Source organism: Lampetra fluviatilis, chromosome 55 (genome assembly GCF_964198595.1).
Source record: "Lampetra fluviatilis chromosome 55, kcLamFluv1.1, whole genome shotgun sequence".
NCBI classification, from domain to species: domain Eukaryota; kingdom Metazoa; phylum Chordata; class Hyperoartia; order Petromyzontiformes; family Petromyzontidae; genus Lampetra; species Lampetra fluviatilis.
The window spans coordinates 1,114,437-1,141,930 of record NC_136329.1 but is presented as its reverse complement, the minus strand read 5'-3'; the positions used below and the strand labels follow the sequence as shown (position 1 = coordinate 1,141,930).

General features: G+C 46.9%; 1 protein-coding gene across 1 annotated transcript; it reads left to right on the top strand.

Annotated features, from left to right (window-relative positions):
• Window positions 1-6,496: 6,496 nt before the first annotated feature.
• On the top strand, window positions 6,497-12,021 carry LOC144949816 (serum amyloid A protein-like). The gene is made up of 3 exons (XM_078879759.1): window positions 6,497-6,587; window positions 11,172-11,310; window positions 11,898-12,021. Exons 1-3 carry the CDS (start codon window positions 6,497-6,499, stop codon window positions 12,019-12,021), a joined length of 354 nt encoding a protein of 117 aa, XP_078735885.1.
• Window positions 12,022-27,494: the final 15,473 nt, after the last annotated feature.

Here is a 27,494-nt window from a genome sequence, read left to right as displayed (position 1 = left end):
TCCTTTTTGATTGTATCATAGCGGCGACAATCTTGCTTCACTGCAGGCAGATCTTGCTTAGCGAGATCCGTAGAGCATTGATTCGCTATGGCGCTCTTTGATCTAGAGACATTTTGGCGTTCCAGTTTCCTTCGTCGGGAATAATGATACTAATTAATAACACAACTCATCAATAAATGGCGGAACACGTTTTTAGATAAAAGCCAACGCAGCAGCAGCACCAGGACATACTTGACAAAGATTCCCACCAATCAGTGTGGTTTCCTGAATAAAAATGGCAATTACTGTATCATTGACTTAAAGCTTTCGTGACTGCAGGAATTCATATCGCTTGATGACGATCGCTTGTGTTGTGATCGAAACGTAGTTTTGTTTATTTTAATTTTATTAACTTGAATCTATCTACATGACTTTACCAAAAGACTCAAAGAATACTGTATCATCATTTAAATTCACCCGGTGAGTGATCCTTGGATTCATGAATTGAAAATCACAACCTGTAAGCTCTTGCCTCCCACGAACTGCTGCTGCTGCTCGTTCTGCCTCCGTGAACACGTGCCACTCATGTAGAGTCAATATTAAACAGAACAGATAAGTGGTGTTTGTCATAAATACAAATAATAATGTTTGTACTGATTAACTTTACAGGAAAGTGGGTCAGCACAGAGAAAATATGACGATTTCGAGTCATCATGTGAGTGTTCTCCCCACATGGGAAACGGTGGTGTAGTGGTTAGTGGGCTGCGCGACGAACCTGGCGACTCGAGTTCGATTCCCATTGACGGCCGACACCAGTGAAGATTGTCTGAACCGGACCTGGATGAGAGTTGGATTGGGGTCCGTCAGGGTCCCCACAGGACTTCTCTCCAACCAACTCGTGAAGAAATCCGGTCCACCCGAGCTCTTGGTTCACAGCCACTCCTCAAGCACAGTCAACTGCAAATGAGGAACCACTGACTTTAACAACAGACATTTTAATATTCAAAACAATCACAAAACAATAAACCCCCAAGAATCACCCAACTGCGCAATAAAGTCAGGACACTTCAGGACTGGTAACTCTTCCGGCCTTGTACCAGCGCAGCGTAGAGCCTCAGTCTTCTGGGCTCTGATGCAGTGAGCCGCTTACAGCCTCAGACCCCTGGTACTTTAGGTTTCAGAAATGTGGAGTCCTGGGAGGTTCATCAACATCAGCTGCTCCCTCCTTGAAAGCGCACGGCAGATGCAGGGTACGACCACCACCCAGAAACCGCGATGGCCGGGAGTTCCCTAAATACCCCTCTGCCTAAAACAATAGAATAAACTGTTTATAATACAATTCCTGTTTCAAGCACTCTGCCTAAAAAAAAATACCTGTCGATACACTTCCTGTATCATATCACTTTGCCTGAAACACTGAAGTGTCGATACATTTCCTGTATCACTCTGCCTGAAGCACTGAAGTTGTTGATACACTTCCTGCTTCAATCAATGTACTTGAAAACTCGGCCCCAAGACTCTCTCTCTCTCTGCATGAATTACTCTGGGCTCTCTCTCTCTGCATGAAGGACTCTGAAACCACCTCTGAATAGAATTTCCCCTGGGCTATCTCCCTCCAATTACACAAAAAGATGGACCCACTTTCAAAGCATTATATTTCACGATGGAGACATGTTACAATTACACAAAAAGTTACAAACGGTTTAACGAGCTATACAGTTTTACTAAACATTTTATAAATGCTCTATGTGCCCTCCACCTCCTGTACGGACAACATCGAGACGATAGTTGAATTCGTCCCAAACGCCTCTCAAAGTGTCTTCTTCCACTGAAGTCACCGCTGCCGTGATTCTGTTTTTGAGATCATCCAGATTAGTCGCTCATGGTGGTGCAAAAACACGGTCTTTTCTGCCACTATACTCTTTGACATTGGCGGATCAATGCCAAAACGCCGTTGAAACGCACTGCAATAACGGATTAAGCCTTGCTGAACTGCAGAACACAAAACGCCTTGTGTTGCGGGGTCGCCATCTTGCGAGTGACTGAGGCTTGGGGCTGTTTGTGCGCTGAGGCATCTAGCGGTCATCACTTGAAACTATATACGTTGGGTGGTGAGAGGAGATCCGCGCCATCGGCCACGTGGCCGAAGGACCTCAGCACGCCGTCGGCCAGCGGTGTGCGGAGTGCGGGAGTGGAGGAGCTAACGGAGGAGCGTGCGTGGCACGCGAGAGGAGACGGTGGTCCCTGATCAGGACCAGCGGGGTGTGAGGAAGAGTGGAGGAGCTGACGAGGAAGCGCGTGCAGGGCGCGCGCGAGACGACGCTGGTCTGCGGAGGAGACCAGCGGGGTGTGGAGAAAGAACCTAAATAAAAGACAAACGGAGACCAGCAGTGCCTGACGAAGTCTTTTATTACACTTGTGACGTATTCATTCATCATGCATAGCCAGGAGGTCCAGAACCCAAGTTATGTTCTTTTGTGTTCTGCCCTTAAGCATTTAGTCCATTTTTCTTACATTGTTATAGAAATGTTGGAGGATTGGTACGAATGTTTTAGGCTTCTCAGCAAAAGAGTGCCGGTGCGAGGACGCATCCCTGACGTACTCCAAATGTGGTCTCAGTTTGTGGCGAAAGTCCGGACCCGACACAAACCCTTGCGCTTTTGCCTGGATGTAGATCTTTCACAAGGTCCATCAGGATGCCAGGGACCCAATTCCACTCAAGGCAGACCAGAGACCTGATCCATCCACAGATACAAAATATGCCTTGAAACCAATGTAAGCGACATGCAATGGGCTATGGAACCGACGGTGCAGTTTTGCAAGTAGGCAGAGTGCAAGCGCAGCATCCATCGTAGATCGACCAGCTGTGAATCCTGATTGCTATAGGCGATGGTGTTTTGTCAGGAATGGTTGCAGCCTGCCTAGAAGTACATGTGCAGAACCCTTTTCTGGTACTGAAAGTAGGGATATAGGTCTATAATTGCAGCATGCCATACGGGATCCTTTCCCTGTATACAAAGTAACAATCAGCAGATACATTGCTGGACATTTGGACCTTCCTAAAGTGCTGATGTTACCCTCTACTGATAGGATGCAGAGCACCTTTCAAAAGTTCTGGAGAAATACCATCTAGGGCAGCTGATTTGCATTTTTTAAGCTTCATGACGGCATGCCAAACTTCCTCTGATGTAGGAATGTCTGTGTTGGTTTGACAGTCTGAGTCAGAATTGCTTGCAGTTGCAGTGTCTGCCAATTCAGGACAAGCATCTGCTGGTTGGTGGTTCAGCCATGCTGCATAATGTTCAGGCCATCGTGTGAAGACGTATTCCACTGATGAGCAAGTAGAGCCGTATTTCGATTTAAAGCTTTCGTGACTGCAGGGATTAATCTTCTTGGTTTTTTCGGTAAAGTCACGTAGTTTAGCTGGAGGCATATTATACTTTTTGCGACATAGAATTGTAATGTATGACTTACTGTTAGTAGCTCAGCTTATTGGAGAGTATATTTAGTATATTGATGATACTGATGTAGTTTATATTTTCGTTTTTTACGTGGTGGTTTAGTTGCTGCAGCTCCATACTTTTAACATTCCTTCCCTTTATTAATGCTAACCCTACCTTCCTCCCTTTGATGCTGCTAATCCTGCATAATGCACGGGCATAATATGACTTTGACCCCCCCCCACCTCCTATGCATTCCACAAGTAGTGAATAATCCCATATCTGCATTTCCATAAATATGCTAGATTCCTGTTGATATGCAAATTCCTTTGTCAAGGCGCTCTTCCCCCTTCCAATCCAGCTTAAATATACGCTTCCAAGCCTGGTGGTGTTCATTCAGACGCTGTCTTTCCGACAGACCTGTTCTTCACCTGAGGACGGCTGCTTGCGTTGTGGCCGAAACGTCGTGAGAATAATTTTATTATGTTATATTTTATTATTTTATTATTTCCTTTCTACGTGACTTTACCGAAAGAACCAAGAAGATAGAGCCGTATTATTTAGTGATAGGAACATTGGCAGTATTTGATGACAGATAAAGCGGTCCTCATGTCATTGTGTAACAGTCCCGACTCAACTTCATCATCCAGTGAGTTCAGATACTTCTGTTGGTCATCTGTTGTTCAAATTATGAAAATTCCCTGAAGCTTGTGATGTTCCTTGGTGTAACCAGCCTGGTAGGTGGCATCAGATAGCCAGGGTTTACAGACTGGCTTTCGGAGGCCCACCATAGCTTCAACAACCAGTGCAATGGAGTCTCGTACATGGGACCAGGTACATTCGACATCAAAATCTTCTGGAGAGATGGTTGAGGCTGCCAATAAAGCCTCAACTGCCCTGGAGAATGTATCTGTAGTATCGAGGCTGTCGCTGAGTCTCTTGACATCATACTGCTTAAAGGCTGAAGGTGTTGTGGGTGTTGGGAAGGGCAACTTGTGCGACAACCAGCCTGTGGTCAGTGTTAGCAGGTGCCTCTGTTCCACGGAAAACCCGGTATGACTTAAAGATGATTCTGTCCTTGGTCAAGATATGATCTATTTTTTTAGTTGTGTGACCATCATATGGGATCCAAGTTTGTCTGTGGATGTTCAATCTACGATACCATGAGCCGAAAACAGAAGGACAGACGTATGTCAATGTTGTCGTGAAAGATTCGAAGCCGCTTCGGTTGGTGCCTGTAACGGCATTTAACTCTCCAAGGAGCATGGTTGTGTCACGTCTTGGGATAGAAAGTAGCGAGCCACTTTTTTGATCATAGAAGTGTTCTCTGTCATCAGCGCTTGACCGTTCAGTTGATGAATATACAACAATGACCGATAGATGTCCATGTCGATACTGTATCCTGGCCAGCAAGATTCGTAGTGAAACGGGTGTCCATGATACAAGCGATTGATTGAGAGGTAACATGCTGATGAGTGCGACCACACAAACGCGATGTTGACATCCGGAATGCAGGATGGTTGTGCCATCAACAGTGGCTTTATCTTTTCTTGTGGGGTCTTTTCCTCCGTGATATCGGCGATTATGCTATTATATTTGGCCAGTTGGATTACGATTGCCTCCTAGTATCCTGTCCCGTTCATTGTGACCACATTCCAGACACCAATCCGGAATGTTGCTCGCAGGTCTGGCTTGAAATGTGTTGGTGTCCTTGCTGGCAACTCCACCGTGGCATAACCTTCACTAGTGGGGCTTTCAGCTATTCCAGTCATCCGCACATTGCCTGCTCGTTGTATGTAATGGATACGGTTTAAATTAGGTCCTGACACCCTGGTGCTGTAAAGTTTTATTTTTATATTACACGTTTTGGTTACCGAGATTACTCTGCCATATTGGGTCGGGGAGGCGCAGAGTGTCGTAAAAAGAACATGTTTGCCATTGACCCAGAGCGCAGCTTCTTCTGCCTAAAATGTTAGAGACGCCACTGCTGCCCGATTGCTACAACCCTTGAGGATGACACGTATCCACTTCTCCCTGTTCTGCTATTGCAGGACTTGTGCCAGAACTCCGCACCATCTATTCCCCAGGTTCTACGACGTGGACGGGGATGGACTTTTGGAAGCATTCTATCTAAGAGACGTTTTTTAGGCAGTATCAAAAGAATGAAAAATAAGAATAGGTTTTCTTCATTTTGGCAATAAAACAGGAGGTGATAAGATGTTAAAACACCAAATAAAAAACTTTTGCAAAGCATTAAAACTCCAGTAACCACACGTACTTTTGGCAAACTGTATAGCTGCTCAACCCGAGCTATAAATGCTCTGATACTTGAATTGCTTTTGTACTGTTCGCCTTTTGACGTTCTCTGTCTGACACTGGTGAGACAAGGCCATAAAGAAGGCTGTCTCTGGTGTAAGCCAATCAGTTTCAAAGACAATTCCCTCTATTATCAGAGCGTGTTTGTTTGCATGTTTTGCGACATGTACGTTTGGTTAATGAAGATTTCATGCCTTGCAAAAGTTATCTCTTTGGTGTATCGACATCTTAGCACTTGTTTTATTGCCATAAAAACGATTCTTATGGAAGCATTCTGTGACAATTATATTGTCAATCTGCACTGAGTGATTGTTTTTGACTGCCAGCAGGAGCGGTACCCGTGTCTGCAGAGTAGACCCATAGACTCACACAGAAACCCACAGACTCACCACACAGTCCCAGAGTTAATATTGAACTCGGTAAAAAAAGAGCACTGCTGGGAACTACGAACAATCAATATGTTTGCTGATCGACATTACGGAAAGGTGCAGGGTCAACGCGGGATCATTGCCAAAGTCCAACACCACTGGGAGAGGGTAAAGCTATAAAGCTCACTGTGATCATTGTTTGGCCATCAGGGCTGGTTCTGCTCCTGCGATTCACTGTCTGCTTTCATCATCGTGCAAGGTGAGCATGGAACCGACGATGTCGGCCTTTACTCCACCGTTGCAGTTGTCAGCGGGGCGTCAATGCGACGCGCAATGTTTTGCTCCTCGTGTGTCTCCACCCTCCCTGGCCGCAGATCGTGTATCGCACCAACCATGCTGAAGGTCTCCATCCTCTCCGTGCTGCTCCTCCTCACTCTGACCATCGTCACTGCCAATGGAAACTTTTTCTCACAGGCTGTGGGAGGTAGGAGGCGCATGCCTGGGCACAGAAAGACCCATAGACTCACTACATAGAGACCCATAGAGTCACCACACACCGAAGCAAATACTCGCCACACGTAGACCCATAGACTGACCATATATAGACCCATAGACTAACATTGGACCACAGATCCAAAGGGAGATCGATAGAATCACCACACAGATACCTGGGGCGTACAGACCGGTGCATGCACACAGACCAATTGTTAATCACGGCTGGGCGCTAATGTAACCCATTATCCTAAGTCTACTCGTGCTGCAGTTGCTGTCGCTCGGTCCAGAGCTGATGATCAACGATCATCACCACCGCCAGCCCACTGCTAAGTGATGAGAAATTAGCCACATTCACCCACCGGCTTTAACCCTCAGACGGGTGGGTAGGCACAGTTCCACGATTGGAGGGGAAAGTGCACCTAAGCACGTCAGCAGGGTACACGAGTGTGTGGGTGGCAGCACTACGCCCGACGGTCTTTGTCTCCCTAGTGGCGATGTTTACGCATCGCACCAGGTTTTCATTCGCAGCGGAGTCGACCTTAGGGAGGCCCAACGCTACCATCTACACTACCGCTCCCAACATACACACACACACATATACAACAACAACAACAACCGCCATTCGCCACTAAGTGGCGGTGACGTCACCACGACGCTTGTGCCAGGCCATGTGCACCTTGAGGCCACGTGAAGTGTCGAACGCCCGCTGGCAGGAGGTCACGGGGCAGACCCAGGTGCCACGGGTCGACTGACCGAGATGACCGAGATGACTGGCTGATGCACCACCTGTGCCCCCTACTGTACCAACTTGCTGTGCTTTAGCCACCCGGCGCTCCGCTCGTTGTTGTGAGCGTTGCTCCTCCGCCCTCCGTTGTTGCTGGAGGGCGACTGCCTCCAACTGCCCAGTAGCGTCCTTCACGAGCCTCCTCCACTGAGGCCGATCTTGACACCGCTGGTACCAGTCATCGGCAAGTCCACTCAGCTCCACATCCTCCTGTACCACATCACTCCATCTCTTCTCCAGCCCGTGCCGCGCCCGTTTAGCCCCCTCGATCCGGCCGAACAAAAGCTGTTTAGGCATGCGGTGGCTGGGCATGCGGGCTACATGACCCAGCCAACGCAGCCTTGCCTGCCGGAGGAGCTCACTGATGGGACTTTGCCCAGATCTTTCAAGGACTTGTGAGCTCCTCACACAATCCAGCCTGGTTAAACCCAGGATGGATCGTAGGCAGGCCAGCCTAAATGTTTCCAACCGGCGAAGATGCTCCACTAGGGGGGTCCACGTTTCGCAAGCGTAGAGAAGGGAGGGAATGACCGTGGCCGAGAAGACCTGAAGCTTCGTGCGGAGCGACAGACCAGGTAGCTTCCACACAGCGTTACGCAACCGATGAAAAGATATTGCCGCTCGACTGATTCGGAGTGAGACCTCTGCTGATAAACTGGAGCCGGTCATAAGCACACTGCCCAGGTATGGGAAACTCTCCACTCTCTCCACAACTGCCCCATCACCAATTGGGAGTTGTGGGGGTGGAGTGTCCGATGGTACAAAATACCCAGGCAGGTGCTTAGTTTTGGTGGGGCTGATGGTAAGGCCCCACCTCTTAGTGGCATGCTCCAGTCTCAGCAGCAGCGTCTCCAACTCCTCTTCAGAATGAGCAGCTATTACCAAATCATCGGCATACATAACGTGGTTGACCAATAGGGAGCCATCCCTTGATCGCACCCGGGCGTCGATCAGCCTCCCATTATATCTGTACCAAATGGAAATTCCCCCGGTACAGCTATTGAAGGCTTCACGAACTACGCAGTCGAAATAGATGTTAAATAATGTGGGAGCCAGAGGACATCCCTGTCGCACCCCAAGGTGTACAGGGAAAGGCTCCGACTCCCGGCTACGTAGTTTTACCCGGGCCCGCTCACCATCATGAAGGTCCTTAATGATCGTGAGCAGAGGGTCAGGGACTCCGAAAGCACGAAGAACAACCCAGAGCCCAGTCCTACTGATGGTATCATAGGCCTTGACCAGGTCAATAAAGCAGAGATGTAGGTCTTTTTGGAATTCTCTACACCTCTGCTGTAGCAGACGGACAGAAAATATGGCATCTGTGCAGGACCGCCCTTTCCTGAAACCGCATTGGGGCTCCGCAAGCCTCTCCTCAGCGTGCCTAGCAAGGCGATGTTGAATAATCCTTGCCAGGACCTTTCCCGGCACACTGAGGAGTGAGATGCCCCTGTAGTTGTTACAGTCGGTACGGTCCCCCTTCTTAAAGAGGGGGACCACCAGGGCATCCTTCCAGTCCTGCGGAACCCGTCCAGTGGTCCAGACTGTTGTTATGATGTCATATAGGGCAGTCTGTGCACAAACGCCACCCTCCCTCAGCATTTCGCTTGGGAGATCATCTCTGCCCGGTGCCTTCCCTGGTCTCAGACTCCGGATCGCCCTCAGTACTTCCTCAACAGCTGGCACCTCAGCCAGCCACTCACAGGGGGTGACCTCTTCCAATATTTGAGGCACCGCAGCCTCAGCAGGGTTATCCCCACTTTGTGCCATGATGTTTTCCTGGCTGAGAGATTTTCCCTCCCCCAGGACCTCACAGAAATGCTCAGCAAATCTGCAAACCTGTTCCTGGGGGTCGGAGATTGGATCACCGTTTTTTCCTCTAATGATGGTAATAGGTGTGGCGCTGCAGGTTACTTTTTTGATGGAGTTAAATAGTGATTTGTGATCGCGGGCCACTGAGGCAGACTCCATCTCCTCAGCAACCCGCGACCACCACCCATCCTTACAGCGCCTTACGGCTCTCCGAACCTCCGAGCGAAGGCTGCGGTAAACCTCCTCATTCTCTGACGTGGGATGCTGTAGGCGATGAGAGTGGGCCTGTCGCTTTTTCTCAATTAACCTGAACACCTCCTCTGTCAGCCAGGGTTTCTGGGGAGGTCTGGACCGCGTACCCAAAGCAGCCATTGCAGCTGCATGAGTCACAGTCTTAAACCTCGCCCATTTACCCTCGACATCAGGTGGAGTAGGGGACGATGCCAACCCCAGCTGCAAGCGATGATGAAATTCTCGCTTGCAACTTTCATCAGCTAACTGAGACCAGGCCACTTTTGGTTTGAATGGGGTCCTGGGTGTACACCCACCACCGGAGTGGAAAAATGGCAGGCGCATCTTACAGATGACTAGTCGATGGTCAGAGGGCAGATCAGCTCCACGGTAGGTCCTGGTGTCAAGGACATGGGCTCGCATCCGCTGGTCCGTCACTATGTAGTCCAGCAGATGTTCTTGCTTGGACCCGGCATGTATCCATGATGTTGTGTGGATGCGCCGATGCCGGAAGAGCGTGTTGGTAATTACAAGCCCATGGGCTGCACAAAAATCTAGCAGCCTCCTACCGTTATTATTGAGCTGATCTGGCCCATGCCTTCCAATCACTCCAGACCAGGTGCCAGCATCATGACCAACTCGGGCATTGAAGTCACCCAACAAGATGACTCTGTCCCGAGTGGCCACTTTAGCCAGCACCTGTGACAGGAGGTCATAGAAAGCGTCTGACTCATCGGCTTTGCCTGCATCCCTCCACGGATGTTCGTCTTCGGTGGGGGCATAAGTAACCACGACCACCACTCCTCGCCTCTGATTGATGGGAAGGCGAGCCCAAAGTATCCTGGGGCTTACAGCTTCCCACACCTCACCGCCACGCTCCCACGTCCCCTTCATTCTTTTGTTCAGAAGAAGAGCCACACCCTGTTGTTTGGCAGTCTCCTGCCCCGAGTAGAGGACTGTCCACCCCTCATGGTGGCAGGATCCAGAACCGGTCCACCGGACCTCCTGAATGCCACAAAGATCCAGGCGGTACCGGTCCAGCTCCCGACAGAGGAGTGGCAGCCTCTCCTCCGCAGTGAGCGTTCGAACATTCCACGTGGCCATCCGCAATGGTTTTTCGTTGTTTCTGGAGGAGCCCCGAGGGTGAAAATTCAATCTCCTGGCTCCGCCAAATGAGGTTTGGCCAGGAGACGTCATAGAAGCCTGACCCCCCGGGGCTTCCGGCACAAGCTTATTAGTTACAGGTTTATGTTTAATTCGTGGTTTAGTGGTGGTTAATTGAAGGTGGAGGGGTTACCAGCCCCTCGCACCCGTCCAGAGCCCCCGTTTAGCCACTGTGGTGGTCACAGACGCCATGAGGGGAGAGGCCAATGGGCATTGGCCCTCCCCCTACAGCACTGCCCACGACAGTGTTGCCCGTCCGGCACCGCGAGGAGGTAGGAGGTTGTTTTGCCGGACTATATACACACACACATACACACACATATACACACACACACATATACACACACACATATACACACATACACACACACATAACTTTGCTGAATCAATACAGAGCCAGTACTACATGGAGAATGTTTCCCACGGTCACCAATTTGCATAATTATATATATGTCCAAGCGTCGTCGTGTGAGTTACGATCTGATTGTTGCATTTGCATCAATGATGTAGCGAAGCCCATAGTCCCCATCGGCCATTCTCCAGCAACTGGCTTTGTTTTTTCCTCTGTGCTTTGACCTCCTACAGGTACCAGAGATATGATGAGAGCCTACCAGGACATGAAGAAGGCCAACCACAAAGGAGCGGACAAATACTTCCATGCACGTGGGAACTACGAAGCGGCCCAAAGAGGGCCGGGTGGGCGTTTTGCTGCGGCCGTGATTAGGTGAGTAATGCGACCACCATGGAGCCTCACGGCATCCCCAGTGAGAGTCTTCATCACGAGGAGGGTCCTGCGATAGGGTTAGTCCAACTATCTGTATATATGTATGTTGAATTTTTTCATCCGTACTTAGACAACCTTGCTAATCGGAGGTGCGGGGGAAGGACAATAAACTTAACACAAAAAGCAGTTCTATAGAAATTAGTTTTCTTTATAACTCAAAAATTAGCTGTCTAGTGGGGTGGGAGAAACCAGGAGAGTAATTCCTCGTTTTATAATTTCCTGAAAAGTGTTCACGGACAATACCAGTGACGATTATCTGAACCGGCCCTGGGCCTCCCCTGGGTGAACTCGGCTTCAAAAGAGTACCTGGTGCGATGTGTAAACGTCGCCACTGGGGACACAAAGGCGGCCGGGCTTGCGTGGTGCTGGCCAGCCCACCCCCTCGTGTATCATCCCGGCCTTAATAGGTGCTCGCTAACAACCTCTCACAGCCTGTTACGAGGCTATACGGTGGATCTTTGTATTTGTCTGTTCCCTGTTCGATCTGAGTCACTGCATCACCACCACTGCTGCACCTCTGTGTCCAGTGACGCCCGGGAGGCTCTGCGACCCGGGAAGGATTCGGCTGCCGACCAGGAAGCCAACCGGCATGGACGCAACGGGGGTGACCCCAACGTGTACCGGCCTGAGGGGCTCTCCACGAATTACTGAGCCCTGGCGAGCCTCGGAGCCGTGACCACTGTGACGACTTAACACACGTGGGTGTGACCTCCAGACCTCATGGTGAAGGAGGCTGCGCTCACGTTTAGCTCGAATTTTAAAACCAATGATTCAACTCGCACTGGGAGTTACTTAAAGCCTGTGTGTGGTTTTCTCTCCATAACATGTATCTTTAGCTAATTTTATTAATGATTGATAATTACCATTCACAATCCTTTGACAATTTACGGGATTAAGGACTTCCTACACAGCGTCAATCACGGAGGTTGTCTGACCGTACTTCACCATGCCGGTTAGCACGGATTGGTAAAGGGGTGACTAGGATGAAGTCTCCACGGTGGAGAGATGTTAACATCACCTGGTATACAAGAGGTCCTGGCTTCGATCCCGACCCTGATGCCTGTATATTTGGAGTTGGTATGTCTCTGTCCCCGTGGTCACGTGGATTTTTCTCTAGGTTCTCTGGTTTTTCCCTCCACATTTAGAAACATGTGTTAGTAGTATTTGCCTGCTATACATTTCCACATGATAAGCCACTTGGTTGAACTCTCATCTGTAACCAGGTCGCTTATTAAAAAGAGCTTAGTAGCTCAGTGGGCCTTACCTGGTAAAATAACAATTAAGTTTATATAAGATGCCACTTACTGCTGGCACTTTCATGATACGACTGTACCACGATGTATTGTATGGTCATAAAAAATATCGTGATATGAAAAGTATCCGTGCCTGCTTACTTTTTCTGAAACATTTCATTTCCTGCCAAACTATTTCTAAAGTAAGGGTGATTGGACATCGAAATAATGATAATAATTACACTGCGTTATCAGAATCATAGATACGCATTTATAATAATTAATTAAGATTTGCATATAGTGAACTGCTATTGAAGAACTTTAAAGAGATTGTAGTCTCATTGCAAGGAGAGTAATGCAGAAGATAATACAATATTAGATGTCCAGGCAGACCTCACCCAACATTTGTGAAAAATACCGCGTTGGGCAAAACAGCATTCAAACCTCATGGGTAAAATTGGGTTGCGTTCCTAGGTACGAAATGATCACCCCCTCCCTATTTGTTTAACTAATTCTGCCAGATATCTTCCTTGTTATTGTACTAAAGGATGCTGCGTCACTCTCAATTCAATGTGTGTGTGTACACTCTTATTTTTTTATTTCACCTCAATACAAACCTCCATCTCCATTACTCTGCCCACACCACCGCTCTCGCCCATCGCTCGCCCCTGACACTGTCACTTGAACGTTCATGATCAGCCATCCAAGTGTCTGTCTGACTGACATTAAAGGGGCTGCTTGCTGAAACGTTTTGAACATCCTTTATTCCCAATATAATCATACAAGAATAGCATTTGCATTTAGCAATTAACACCATCATACCCACATATTATAATCAAATATCAGAATCAGTGTAAATTAATATTTTAAAGATTAAATGTTACAAGGTTCAGAAATCATGCGTTTGTATGATGCATTCGTACAATGTTTCATTTTGAGTTAGACCACATTGCAGTTTTTTTGGTCAAAATGATTGTCAAGAACCCTCCACCACCCTGCGAGATGATCACGTTGACAAATATATGTAATGTTCGCGTGCCAATGTAGTGTTCAAGTTCTGGCCGATCTAAAGCTCCACGCTTGAGCGTTTTCTCGTGCGGACTGGACACCGGCTGGTGATGCTTCACTCAGACTGCGTTGGACTTCATCAGGCAGCGATTTCACCACAAACCTGGTGCGCTGCCTCATCTCTCGCTCCGCTTCCGTATCTGCCATGACACAACCTACTGCCAACGCGTGGAGCATTGCCATTGCCTTTGTCGTTTGCCTCTCTACTGCTTTTAATATGTTAATTGTTGTTCCAAACAACTTGGAAGGAATCCATTTCAAATGCCTCCAATGGTCCCACGTTGCAATTAAACATGTTTTTAAATTTTGAGGGGCTCCTTATTTAACGAATGATGTAAACTATGGATCTACGCGTAACAAAACAGTACGTGGGACTTACACATTATACCAAAAAACTGTTTTTGAAATTTTCTGCTGAGATATAGACCTACAACCTTTCAGTGCTATATCTTCAAGCAAAACAATGGGAATATATTATAGAAATACATTGGTAATTTACAGTACTCGAGACTCGCAATGTACTGCTGTTCATAGCTGCATTGAACACGTGGGCAAACGCACGGATGCACGGGCGGTTTACACGTGTACATAACTGCACTCTGAGATCTCAATCTTCATGTGAATCATCTCTATTAACGCAGACAGCCTTAATTGCTTAGCGCATCACGTGGGACGTGTAATGTGAATGCTTCCAGTCATTAATCGCTTTTATGAACGCATCTGTAACGTGAGGCGATGAATTACCGTAGTTGGTCAATGCGATTACGTAGTATTACGGCTCTATCAGACTGCGTCTGTTCACTCTGTCGGATGTCTTGAACTACTGCTCATTGACAATGTAACAATCATATCTTATAACGTCTCAAATAAACGCATATTCATAACCCCTTAACGATATCCTGCATATTATGTAAATCCCACGCGATCTAATGCACTTTATGTAGTTGATCACTGCTGCGTGGTGAGGTAACTGCTCAGAGTGGGGGCGGAATATCGACCACGCTGACACTGAGATGTGAGATGGCTGCGATACACGAACAGTGATTGTCTCGTGGTAAAGTAAAACAAAACCCCCTTAATTAGAGATGTGTGCGTAGTATGAGGTTTGGGTGAGCTGTGATCTGCTAAACTCGCACGAGTTCAGCAGTCGACTATGACTCATGGAGCAGCAATCTGAGCACCTTGCTCGCGATTGGTGGACCTTGCACGCGTGGAGAGACCCGTCTCACACGCAGGCGGTTAATTGCACGTTCACCATTGGTCGATGATTTTTGCATGCTTTTGAAATCAGGCAGCCGATTGTCTGGAACCGTGTGCAGAGGACTGATCTGCAGCAAGTCGGTAGGCAGCCAGGCGTGATGGCTGATACTGGAACTGCGCTCCCATTGGCTAGGGGTGGAGAGGAGAGCTCAGAGCCCAGAGAAGGAATGGCAGCCGGTGACAACTGGCCACTATCGGCAGTGCAGGCGAGCTCCATCAGCAGCATCAGTCGTTACAGCAGAAGTGGGGACTGAAGGCGAGAAGAGACTACTCAACAGCCCACTGAGGACTGCCAAGATTTACGCCGAGTTAGATCCTACACTGCACGATGTAGTGTGGTAGTGCACGTGAATATGTTGTACACCTGAAGAGAGCTGTAGTGTTGCGGTTTAGCGCACTGCGCTACGAACCCGATGACCCGAGTTCTATTCCCGCTCATAGCCAACTCCAATAATGAATAATCTGAACCGGTCCTGGGCCTCCCCTAGGTCGACTCGGCCTCAAGTGAGTACCTGGTGCGATGTGTAAACGTCACCACTGGGGAGACAAAGGCGGTGTTGGCTACGCACCCCTTTGTGTGCAGTGTCAACCTTCATAAGTGCTCGCTAACAGCACTTGCCACCAAGCGCCACCTCCTAATTGTGGAAGAGAACTTTTTCGCTGTGGGTGAAGCATCAGTGGACTGCAATGGTGGATGTTGTGCACTGTGGGTGTCGTTGAGTTGTCGTGGTGTCCGGCATGGAGTGGGATGTGGTGGCGGTGTGGGGCGCCACCTGGTGGACTGTGGAGGTGGCGGGTGAGGCCCACCTGGTGAGTTCACAAGCGATGGGTCTGGTTAGAGGGCAGCAGTGGGCCCTGGAGCTCCACACTGAACTCCAGAAACCAAAAGTATAACCAAGAGTGGGGGTTAAAACAACTAGTGTGCGAAACGTGAATAGTTTTATCAGATGGTGGCGGATTTCCCCGTGTCTTGAAGGTAATCACAAACAACACCGCTTCGTGGCTGAGGTGACGCTGATTCAAGATGTGTGTGAGATCGGGAATGCGCTAACTTACCCCCCGGTGGAAAGCGCTGCATGTGGCCCGTCTACAGAATAAAGACGAACCACCCCAACCGATGGCTATTGCTGTGTCCCTGCACCTCCACTTATCGCACACGTGATACACGGCTCGCCAAATGACGTCACATTGACGCAAGCAACAGATTATTACCTCAGTTATTTTTTTAAATGTTACTGATTTAAAATAAAATTATTTGAATTATTGGCTTGCACTTTTAAGTTTTATGGCCATTGGAAAAAAGTTGCCCCACACCACATGTAACATAGCAGTACGCAATACACATTTCTTTTTAAATATTGTAAAATATCGAATGTATATTGGATATGATCAACATACAATACATTTTAAGTGTTATGTTCAATCGGCACTTACTGACTTGATCAACTTCAAATTTAGGTGACCAATTTAAAGTGAATTCGTTGATAAATTGCCCCACGTTCTCTTCCATACCTCATGATGTGGTTTGCTCTGTGCAGTAAGTTATACTTGATGATAGGCTTCTAGGCCAGAGGTTGCTTTAATGAAGCCTAAGAACTTCCGAACCCTTACGAAGGCGCGTAGATCTATTCTGTTGGGCTCACACCGCGCCAGACGATTGGCAATTCCAGCCACGTACCACAGGCTATCCACACCTTGACACATCAGGAATTGGGATTGGAGTGACATATCCTAAAACACAGGAGCAGGGATTAACATTAACATACATATGCACAGTCGTCCCTCGTTCTATATGTGCAATTTCGCGATCACTTAACATATGTAAGGGAACACATTCCATATATACCATTGGAACCTCCTTTGCCAGTAGCCTAGACCAACACCATGTGAGACTAGGCTCTAAGAAAAGCTGTCTCGGGTGTGGACCAATCAATTTCAAGGACAGTGCATACACTATCAGAGTTGTATTTTTGTTTGCATTCCAACCGCAGGTATTGTGGCCAATGCAAACATGACTCCTTGTAAAAAAAGGTGTTAGTTTAGTTGTCAGATAAAAGGGTAAAAAAACAATTATCTTAACATTAAATTTATGTTCTGTTCAATTCGCATGAACGGAATTTTGTAACGTTAAATTCTACATTGTGGGGGTTTGGGGGTGAGTGAGCAAGGCACGTAAGGAGTATGGCCAAGCGTGCATTTTGTGCTGTACTGATTTCCCACAACTTGTTGAGTATGATTAATATTTTGTCATACAATTCTCGATGTTCCATTAAATATATGCTTTAACAATGCTTTCTGCATTCTGAAACGTGTTTTTATTTAATTATTTGGGCCTCGGGACAATTTTTTTTCCGCGAGTAAGCATCTCCAATTATATAATGGAAGTCTATGGGAATATAGCGCTAGATATCTGGAATTCTAACGAATGGACAACTTGTCAGGAACATATCTGTTCTGCATATTGATGGATTCCTGGAGTTAAACTTTCTAGCTGGATTTTCAGATGAAATATGTATAAAAACATAATTAACTGAACATTTCGACCAATGAGAGTGTGAAGCCATATCAGTAAGTATTCATCAGTTAATGCCAACAACAATTCACAATTAACACAAATTTTGTATTGTGTGGGAACATAAGCATGTTAGCATTATAAGAAAAAGTATACTATTTGATGATTATAGAAAAAACATTCAGAATAGAATGACGAATATACAAAGTACAACAGGCTGCAGACTTATAATACCTCCGTTTATATGTTTTGTTTAATTATATATTACAAACAACGGAGATGCAGTGAGATGAAAGAAAGACCGAGACAACAGATATGAGATGTACTGTAGATAGAGATGTGTGATTAGAGACAAGGTTGGAGATTAAAGTGAAATTAGAAATATTGTCCAGACTGAGTGTCTTGCCTCACGGCAGATGTGGAACTTATGTACACAGGAATTTCCTGTTTTTATGCTAATTTTGGTCACGTAACTAGGAAGTTACGATGTTAGATTTTCAGTGAACCACGCGGGCATCGGCCATCTTACTGATAATTCAAGATGGCGGCACGCATCGCATCTCAGTGAGACCACAGCCGCACTTGTCCATTGTGGGAGCTTAAGAAGCATTGTCTGTAAGTTTGTTTATATTCCTATAATATTTGCAATGCTGTTGTAATGTTGGAATGACCGTTATAGTGATGTAAATGCCTTTATGGTGCCATTAAGTTGTTGTAGTAAATACGAGGCCTAGTTAGCAACGAAGCCTGTGACTTTTCTTATTTTGGATGTTACTTGTGATTTAGTAGGTCGAGTCAGACTTGTGCCCAGGTGGCTTTGTTGCGATCCTGAGAGTAAAGATGACGAAGTATCTCATCCACAGTTTAGTGTTATGTGTAATGCTGTACATTTGGGGTGCAGTGGGATGAATACACGATGTGCCTGTATGCAACGCACCGGCTTGTGCTCTTGTCTAGGTGTTCAGTAGTAATGTAGGGGCCTGGTCCGTCCAGGATCTATTGTTATCTAAGACAATGTTCTGATGCTGTGGTGTTCATTGTGTTGGTGTTTCCGGATTATAACAGATGCTGTATCTGTGTTTTATCACCAGTTTCACCTTGTTAAAATCAATAAAAGACGATTGGAGTTGGACGTTCATCCTGGCTCCGAGGGTTTATTGAACGCAAGGTTATCTACTTGACTAGCGGTGCAACGCAGCGCACAGCGAGGCCGAGATAGTAAAAACACATGCTTCAAGGAGCTCTCATGCAGTCAGCCTGCAGCAAGCAAAGGAGCTCTCAAGCAGTCAGCCTGCAGCAAGCAAGGAGCTCTCAAGCAGTCAGCCTGCAGCAAGCAAGGAGCTCTGCAACGAGTCTACATTAAAATCGTACTGCAAGCATCACAGCATGGAAAGCCACAGTTCAGCAGGGAGAGATTCTGAAGAAGTTGATTTAAGCAATCCAGGACTTCCCATCCTGCCTCAAGAGGACCAAGGGAGTTCAAGGCCCCAAAAAGAGGTCAGGTTGACACAACGGGCCTTGGAAAGCTATGATGCTGAGAAGCAGGACCTTGATGCCAGGATACAAAGGGCATGGGACCAGGCTGAAGCAGATATATCTGAAGCTTCAAACATCTCAGACACAGTGGCCTCAATTCAGCGGGCCATCCAGCGAGTGAAGGTGAGCAGCTCAAGCTACAAGCTCCTGGCAAACAAATACATATCCCTCCTGATGAAGATGAAAACAGATGAGGGCATTGAGGGAGTGCGCACGCAAGAGCACTTCTTCGAACTGCTCGATGATAATGTGCAGGCAGTGATACAAGATGCAATGGACCGTGTGGAGGGCTTAAGAGAGACACGATCTCAGCACTCTTTCTCATCCAGGTCCACCACAAGATCTAAAGCCTCAGCACACTCAAATACATCATCTACTAGTATGGCAGCAGCTCAGGCATGCGCAGCAGCAGAAGCAGCAAACGCCCGTATTGCCTACATGGCTGAAGAGGAAGCCATGCTAATTGAAAAGGCGTGCATACAAGAAGAATCAAGTACATTAGCGGCTACTGCCGCACGGAGGAAAGCAGAGCTTGAAGAGCAAGAGAGTATATTAGTGGCTACCACCACACGGAAGAAACTTGAGCTGGATGCTAAGTTAAGCACCCTACAACTCAAAAAGGAAGCAGCTGCTGCAAGGGCCCAGGCAGAGGTGCTCGAGGCAGCAGCCAACCTGGATAAGGAAGAGAATTGGAGTGAGTTTGGCACTCAGATACCTGTCAAGGACCGTGATCAACTCACCAGAAAAAATATTTTGGACTGGTCTGAACAATGCATCAATGCTTCTCCACCAAATGATACTGAACAAAGGGTGGACGTTCAGGCATCGCCATCTCCACACCGAATGAGCATGAATGCTGTCTACGGGAATCGTGGAAATGCATATCCTGCCCTGAGAGTTAGTCGCCGACTCAGCGTCGCGCACGTGGGGTCAGACGTGGATGCACCAAGTCAGACCCACATTCCAGATAGTCACATAAGGCGATCCAACCAACGTGATCAAAACCCTTTGGGCTCACAGTCCAACGCCATCCCAAATGACGGCATGCAAGGCAATACAGCCAATAATGCCACCTCACAAGCACCAGTATGGACACACCCTGGATCAGCAGGACTAGGGGACTTTGCTAGGTACCTGGCTCACTGCGAACTAATCAACACAGGACTCGTTAAGTTTGATGACCACTCTGAGAACTGTCGAGCCTGGAGATCTACCTTCAGGAATGCAATCCGAAATGCAGACATCTCTGCAAGTGAAGAACTCGACCTGTTGGTGAAATGGTTAGGAAATGAATCTGCAGAGTACGCAAAGAGGATCCGGTCAGCAAACATTGACGACCCCACCTCAAACCTGCATGCGGTGTGGGAGAAGCTTGAGGAGTGCGATGGTAGCCCAGAAACTATTGAGAAGGCTCTCTTCAAGAAGTTGCAGAACTTTCCAAAAATCTCTGGTAGGGACAATAAAAGGTTACGAGAGCTTGGAGATCTTTTGATGGAGCTCGAATCAGCCCAGGCTGACCCCTACTTACCAGGTCTCATTTTCTTGAATACCTACCATGGCGTGAACCCCATCGTAGAGAAATTGCCATTTGACGTGCAGGAAAAATGGAAAACAGCGGGTTCAAGATACAAGTCAGAGCATCAGGTTGCATTCCCCCCATTCTCTTTTTTCTCAAAGTTTATCCGCAACCTGGCTAAGACGAGAAATGACCCGAGTTTCATGTTTGGCACCATGGGGATTTCCAGTCCAGATCTCCCAAAAATGGAAAGGGCAATGGCGAAACGAGGAACAGCGAGAGTGCCAATTTCCGTACATAAGACTGAGGTCTCTCCTACGACATTCGCAAACTCCGTCCAGGCAACCACCACAAAGAAGAAGATAGAAGATCCAGAGAAGCAATGCCCATTGCATGATTAACCTCACTCCCTCCAGAAATGCCGTGAGTTCAGGAGGAAGCGATTGGAAAAGCGGAAGAACATGCTGAAAGAATTTGGAGTGTGTTTCAAATGCTGTGCTTCTACAAACCACCTTGCAAGGAATTGCAAGGCAGATATCAAGTGTGAGGAATGTGGCAGCGACAAACACGCAACTGCTCTGCACACGTTTTACTCCAAACCCAGTGGCACTAAGGCTTCCGATCCCGAAGCAGAGCACGGCGGGGAGCAAGGCGAGACCGCCGCACTCACTTCCTCAATCACAACCAAATGCACAGAAGTCTGTGGAGAAGGCTTCAAAGGAAGATCTTGCTCAAAGATATGCCTCATCCGAGTGTATCCCAAAGGACATCCTGAAATGGCAGTAAGGATGTACGCCATAATGGATGACCAGAGCAACAGGTCTTTGGCAAGGTCAAAGTTCTTTGATCATCTAAGCGTAGGTGGGAATTCCTTTCCATACACGCTCAGAACATGCTCAGGACTGATGGAGACAGCGGGAAGAAGAGCGAGCGGCCTCATGGTGGAAACCATAGATAGCACCATGAAGCTAGCCCTTCCTACGGTGACAGAGTGCAATGAGATACCGGACGACAGGAGTGAGATTCCCACACCCGAAGTTGCACATCACCACCCACACCTGAAACCCATAGCAGAGTTCATCCCGCCATTGGATCACGCGGTACAAATTTTACTTCTGCTCGGCAGGGACATGCTGAGAGTCCACAAGGTTCGTAATCAACGCAATGGACCTCACGACGCTCCCTACGCCCAGAGACTTGACCTAGGAGGGGTCATCGTAGGTGACGTTTGTCTCAATGGAACACACAAACCAGACCACATTAGCACATTCAGAACGAGTGTGCTCATGAATGGACGCACGTCGCTCTTCAACCCGTGCCCCAACCACTTCACGCTAAAAGAGAAACTCGGCGAGAGAAGTCAAGGCTGTACCGTGCAGACGTACAAAGAAACCACCATGCTGACCACAACTTCCCTCGTACATCCACCGTCTTCGCTGGATTTTGTTCCTCCACGTTTCTCCAAGCCAGTCCTGACTGACAAGAGGAAGCCAGAGTCGAAGCTACTGCTCGTCGCTCTGCTGGTGGTCGTGGCGGTGGTCGCTGTGACCGTTGCCTCTCCGTTCCTCGACTCAGAGCTGTCATCCGAGTGGGAATCCTGGAAAGCGTTCCACGGCAAGGCCCCACAACTGGAACATACAATCCCAAGGCTCGAGCTGTGCGGAGCTGTTCTTGCTACAGATGTGGCGGAACTGATCTTAGACGAATTGGATGTCAAACTGGATGTGGTCAAGTTCTACACGGACAGTAAGGTCGTACTAGGCTATATAAACAACCAAACCAGAAGGTTCTACACCTACATCAGCAACCGGGTGGAGCGCATCAGGAGATCAACGCAGCCGGAGCAATGGAATAACACTCCAACTGACCATAATCCAGCAGATCTCGCAACTAGGTCCATCCCTGCATCTCTCCTGAAGCAAACCATCTGGCTTACGGGTCCAGCGTTCCTCTTACGACATGACAGTGGCCCATGTACTACCAAGGAGACCATTGGACTCGTAGAGCCCGAGTCAGACAAGGAGATTCGTCCTCAAGTGACAACTTTCGTAACAAATGTGCTACCAAGAAGTCCACTGAATCCACACCATTTTGAACATTTCTCGAAATGGACGACGCTCGTGCGAGCGATAGCACATTTAACGCATATCGTAGACTGCTTCCACCGCCCGATGAGAGGCACCACTGATAGCTGCAATGGATGGCATCACTGCACAGTGCCACGCACTGAAGACGAGCTTTCCAGAACAAGGAAATCAATCTTCCGCTGTGTGCAACAGGCAGCTTATGCAAGTGAGATCAAGACCATCAACAAGGGAGAAGACCTTCCTAGGGTCAGCACCCTCAGGAAGCTAAACCCCAGAATGGACAAAGACGACTTGCTCAGGATCGGTGGTCGGCTAGGGAATGCAAAATTAGATGAGAATGAACGAAACCCCCTCATAATACTAAGCCAGAGCCACATCGCAATCTTACTTGTGTGCCACTACCACGAGAAAGTCAAGCACCAAGGTCGGCACTTCACAGAAGGAGCAATCCGATCTGCAGGGCTGTGGATCGTTGGAGCAAAGAGGTGCATCGCCAGCACAATCCACAAGTGTATCCGGTGTCGCAAGCTACGTGGAAAACAGGAAGAACAGAAAATAACAGACCTCCCAGCCGATCGACTCAGTGTGGAACCTCCCTTCACCTCTGTAGGGATCGACGTGTTCGGACCATGGACAGTCATCTCCCGCCGCACCAGAGGAGGGCTCGCGAACAGCAAACGTTGGGCAGTGCTGTTCACCTGCATGAGTACACGAGCAGTGCACATCGAAGTCATCGAGTCCATGGACTCTTCGAGCTTTATAAATGCACTCCGGAGATTCTTCGCCATCAGAGGGCCAGCCAAGCAACTCCGTTCTGATTGTGGAACCAATTTCACTGGAGCATGTAAAGAGCTTAAGATCAATACGGAGAATATGAAAGATGATTCTGTCAGGAAATACCTTAGTGACCAAGGCTGCACATGGATCTTCAATCCTCCCCACTCTTCGCATATGGGTGGAGCCTGGGAACGCATGATCGGGATTGCTTGCCGCATTCTTGACTCCATGCTATGTGATGTCGGGTCCACACGGCTCTCTCACGAGGTCTTAACCACTCTCATGGCTGAGGTCTCAACCATAATTAATTCAAGACCCCTGATCCCCGTCTCAACTGACCCAGAGTCACCATTCATCTTGACTCCTACTACACTTCTTACCCAGAAGACAGACGTGCTCACAGCACCTACCGAGGAGGCCAGCAACTGCAGACCTCTACAGACGCCAATGGAGACAAGTGCAGAGCTTTACAAACACGTTCTGGCATCGCTGGAAAAACGAGTATCTTGCGACACTCCAAGTGCACAACAAGTGGCAGTATAACAGACCAGACATCCAAGAAGGTGATCTCGTCCTACTGAAGGACAACCAAGCCAAACGGAATGAGTGGCCAATGGGCCGCATCCTCAAGTCGATTCCAAGTGCCGATGGAAAAGTTCGAAAGGTTGAGGTTATGATTGCGAAGCAAGGTGTCGCAAGAACTTTCATCAGGCCCATAGTCGAGATAGTACTACTTCTCTCTCGTAAAGATATGGGCAAATAAGTTGACCCGTTGAAGTTGTTATACACTTGTTTATAAGATAGGAAATAAATGGTGGTATCTCCTAGATACCAGACGGGGAGTGTCTTGCCTCACGGCAGATGTGGAGCGTATGTACACAAGAATTTCCTGTTTTTTTATGCTAATTTTGGTCACGTGACCAGGAAGTTACAATGTTATATTTTCAGTGAAACACGCGGGCATCGGCCGTCTTACTGATAATTCAAGATGGCGGCACGCATCGCATCTCAGTGAGACCATAGCCGCACTTGTCCATTGTGGGAGCTTAAGAAGCATTGTCTGTAAGTTTGTTTATATTCCTATAATATTGGCAATGCTGTTGTAATGTTGGAATGACCGTTACATAGATGTAAATGCCTTTATGGTGCCGTTAAGTTGTTGTAGTAAATACGAGGCCTATTAAGCAACGAAGCCTGCGACTTTCCTTATTGTGGATGTTACTTGTGATTTAGTAGGTCGAGTCAGACTTGTGCCCAGGTGGCTATGTTGCGATCCTGAGAGTAAAGATGACGAAGTATCTCATCCACAGTTTAGTGTTATGTGTAATGGTGTACATTTGGGGTGCAGTGGGATGAATACACGATGTGCCTGTATGCAACACACCGGCTTGTGCTCTTGTCTAGGTGTTCAGTGGTAATGTAGGGGCCTGGTCCGTCCAGGATTTATTGTTATCTAAGACAATGTTCTGATGCTGTGGTGTTCATTGTGTTGGTGTTTCCGGATTATAACAGATGCTGTATCTGTGTTTTCTCACCAGTTTTACCTTGTTAAAATCAATAAATGACGATTGGAGTTGGACGTTCATCCTGGCTCCGAGGTTTTATTGAACGCAAGGTTATCTACTCGACTAGCGGTGCAACGCAGCGCACAGCGAGGCCGAGATCCTGAGATTTACTGAGATTAGAGGGATTTAAGAGATGGATATTTAGTGTTAGAAGAAAGATGATGGATAGTCAGTTTAAAACGTAGGCTTTTGCGACCAATATTATCCATAATAAAGGTTTTGAGGTTAGATCACGTAAGTGTCAATGTGTTGGAACTGTCCACCACCCGACACAGCCAGTAAGGTTCGTCACTAAAACAACGTGCGAATTAGTTACTTGTATAGTGTATAGTAGTGTAGTGTATAGTTCAGTGTACTACTTCAGCCCACCGGTGTGTTGGAGAGTAAATCCATAACATTTACAATTTTGAATACGAAGTTTCGCTGGTAATTGCATCCAGCATCATCGGGTAATTTGCCAGAATAGTGAAGCAATCCACCTGGTTCCGGTCTTTTTCCAAAACTCTAGCTAATTTGTCAGTTACTCACGCTATATATATATATTTGAATAACCTGATCGCTTTCAGCAGTATTGCTGTTCGATCTTGATTTGGCATTCAATGCTCTGTTAATTTGAGCTTGATTGTAGCCATTTAATCGTAGCGCTTCTTTCACATGTTTAACCTCTCTCCTCAGACTTTCACCATCTGAAACTGTTTCAGCCCGATGTATGAGCTTCTTAAGGAGAGAGGATTTCTGTGTGGGGTGATGATGCGAATCTACATTCAGATAGGCATCAGTGTGCATTTCCTTTTGGTAAACGCTGTGTGTTATTTTACCATTTAGGCCTTGTCCGAGAAAAATATTCAGGAATGGGAGCTTGTTATTCACCTCCATTTCCATGGGGAACGGGATGGCTGGGTTTTGCGAATTGAGATGATTTAGTAATTCATTAAGTGTATCTTTACCATGAGGACAGACACCCAAAGTGTCATCCACATATCTAAAACAAATACATGGTTTTAGTGTACTTGAAGCAAATGAATAAGTATAAATTGCACACAAGTAAGTGTTTTTTGTGTTTCGTTTGTTGTTCATCCCCGCGCCTCCGAATTGCACGGTTGGCGACATACGGTGCAAAAGAAGTTCAACATCCATACGTCATTCCTGCCGATCTGTCAACACTAATTGCAAGCTTGAGGCACGGCAGCCAAACAACAACAACAGTCCCAAACCACACTAAGAAAACACATGGTCCCTCAATTACATTGCACAAAAAACATTGAACATATTTACTGTACATATTTTGAACTTATTTCGCACCATAAATAGCCAACCGTGCGAATTGGATCGATACACGGGTAAGGTTCAAAGTAAAAACAAACATTTGCGAATGTGGCTGTATCTGCAACTAATCTTCTGTATCAGGGTATTTTTGAAGGGAGGAAATAAGGTTGCTCCAAAACGTTGGAGCTGCAATGGCAATTGTGTTGTCACCTATTCCAATTCTTGTTCTCGGGATAGTTTTAAAAGGCATTCGGGTGGATTTCTTTATTTTGTTGGGTTTGACAATGGGGTTGATAAAGTCGCTAAGTATAGCAAGATTTGTCAATAAAGATGTTATGGATGAACAGGCCTCGTGTAGATTTCTTCTTGAATCAAGTGATGTGAGATTGGATATTAAATAGAGGTCACAATGGTGGGACGTGTATGGAAATCCAGAGCAAATCGAAGAGCAGAATGATAAAGTGGGTTTTATCTGTTTAGTGCGTCATTAGTAGCTGGTCAAATGTGATGGCATGATAGCTTCAACATCTGCAGGCGCCATGGAATGGGACAACAATGGTTGTTTCTGTTTCACAAACACATTTTTATTGTATTTGAGATGTAATCAATATGGGGTTAGAATGTAAGTTTAGAATCAATCAGTAAATAAAAGTATTTTGAAGCACTCCGTTTGTTCAATAATGTTGTTTCTGATATCCACAATAGGTGAAGGTAAGGAAAGCAAATTCTTTGAAGAAAAGAGTAACAACAAAAAACTGTTTTTTGGGATTTAGGAGCAATTTTGGAAATGGCAATTGATATTGAATTAAGTCGAAATTATGTTGGAGATTGTGTTTGACTTCATTTGGAGAATTGTCTGAGACTAGCATGACAGTGTCATCAGCAAAGAGATTTAAGTCTGAGTGATTTAAGTTTAGCCCAATATTGTTTTGAGTATAAGGGACAGAATTCAACCCAGCACGAAACCTTGCAGAACACCCTTTGTTGTTTCAATAATTGTGGACAAGATGTAATCACTATGGACCTTTTTGAGAACGGTCTGATATGTAACTATTTAACCAGTTTATTGTACTGTCTTAAAAACGTAGTTGATCTATTGTATAAAAATACGGTTTATCCTTTCTGGCAATAAAACAGGAGGTGTTAAGATGTTCAAACACCAAACAGAAACCTTTTGCAAGGAATCATGTCTGCATTAACCACACATACTTGTGGTGAACACACAAACAAAAACATGATCTGGAAATATATGCATTGTCTTTGAAAATGATTGGTCAATACTACAGACAGCCTTCTTTAGGGTCT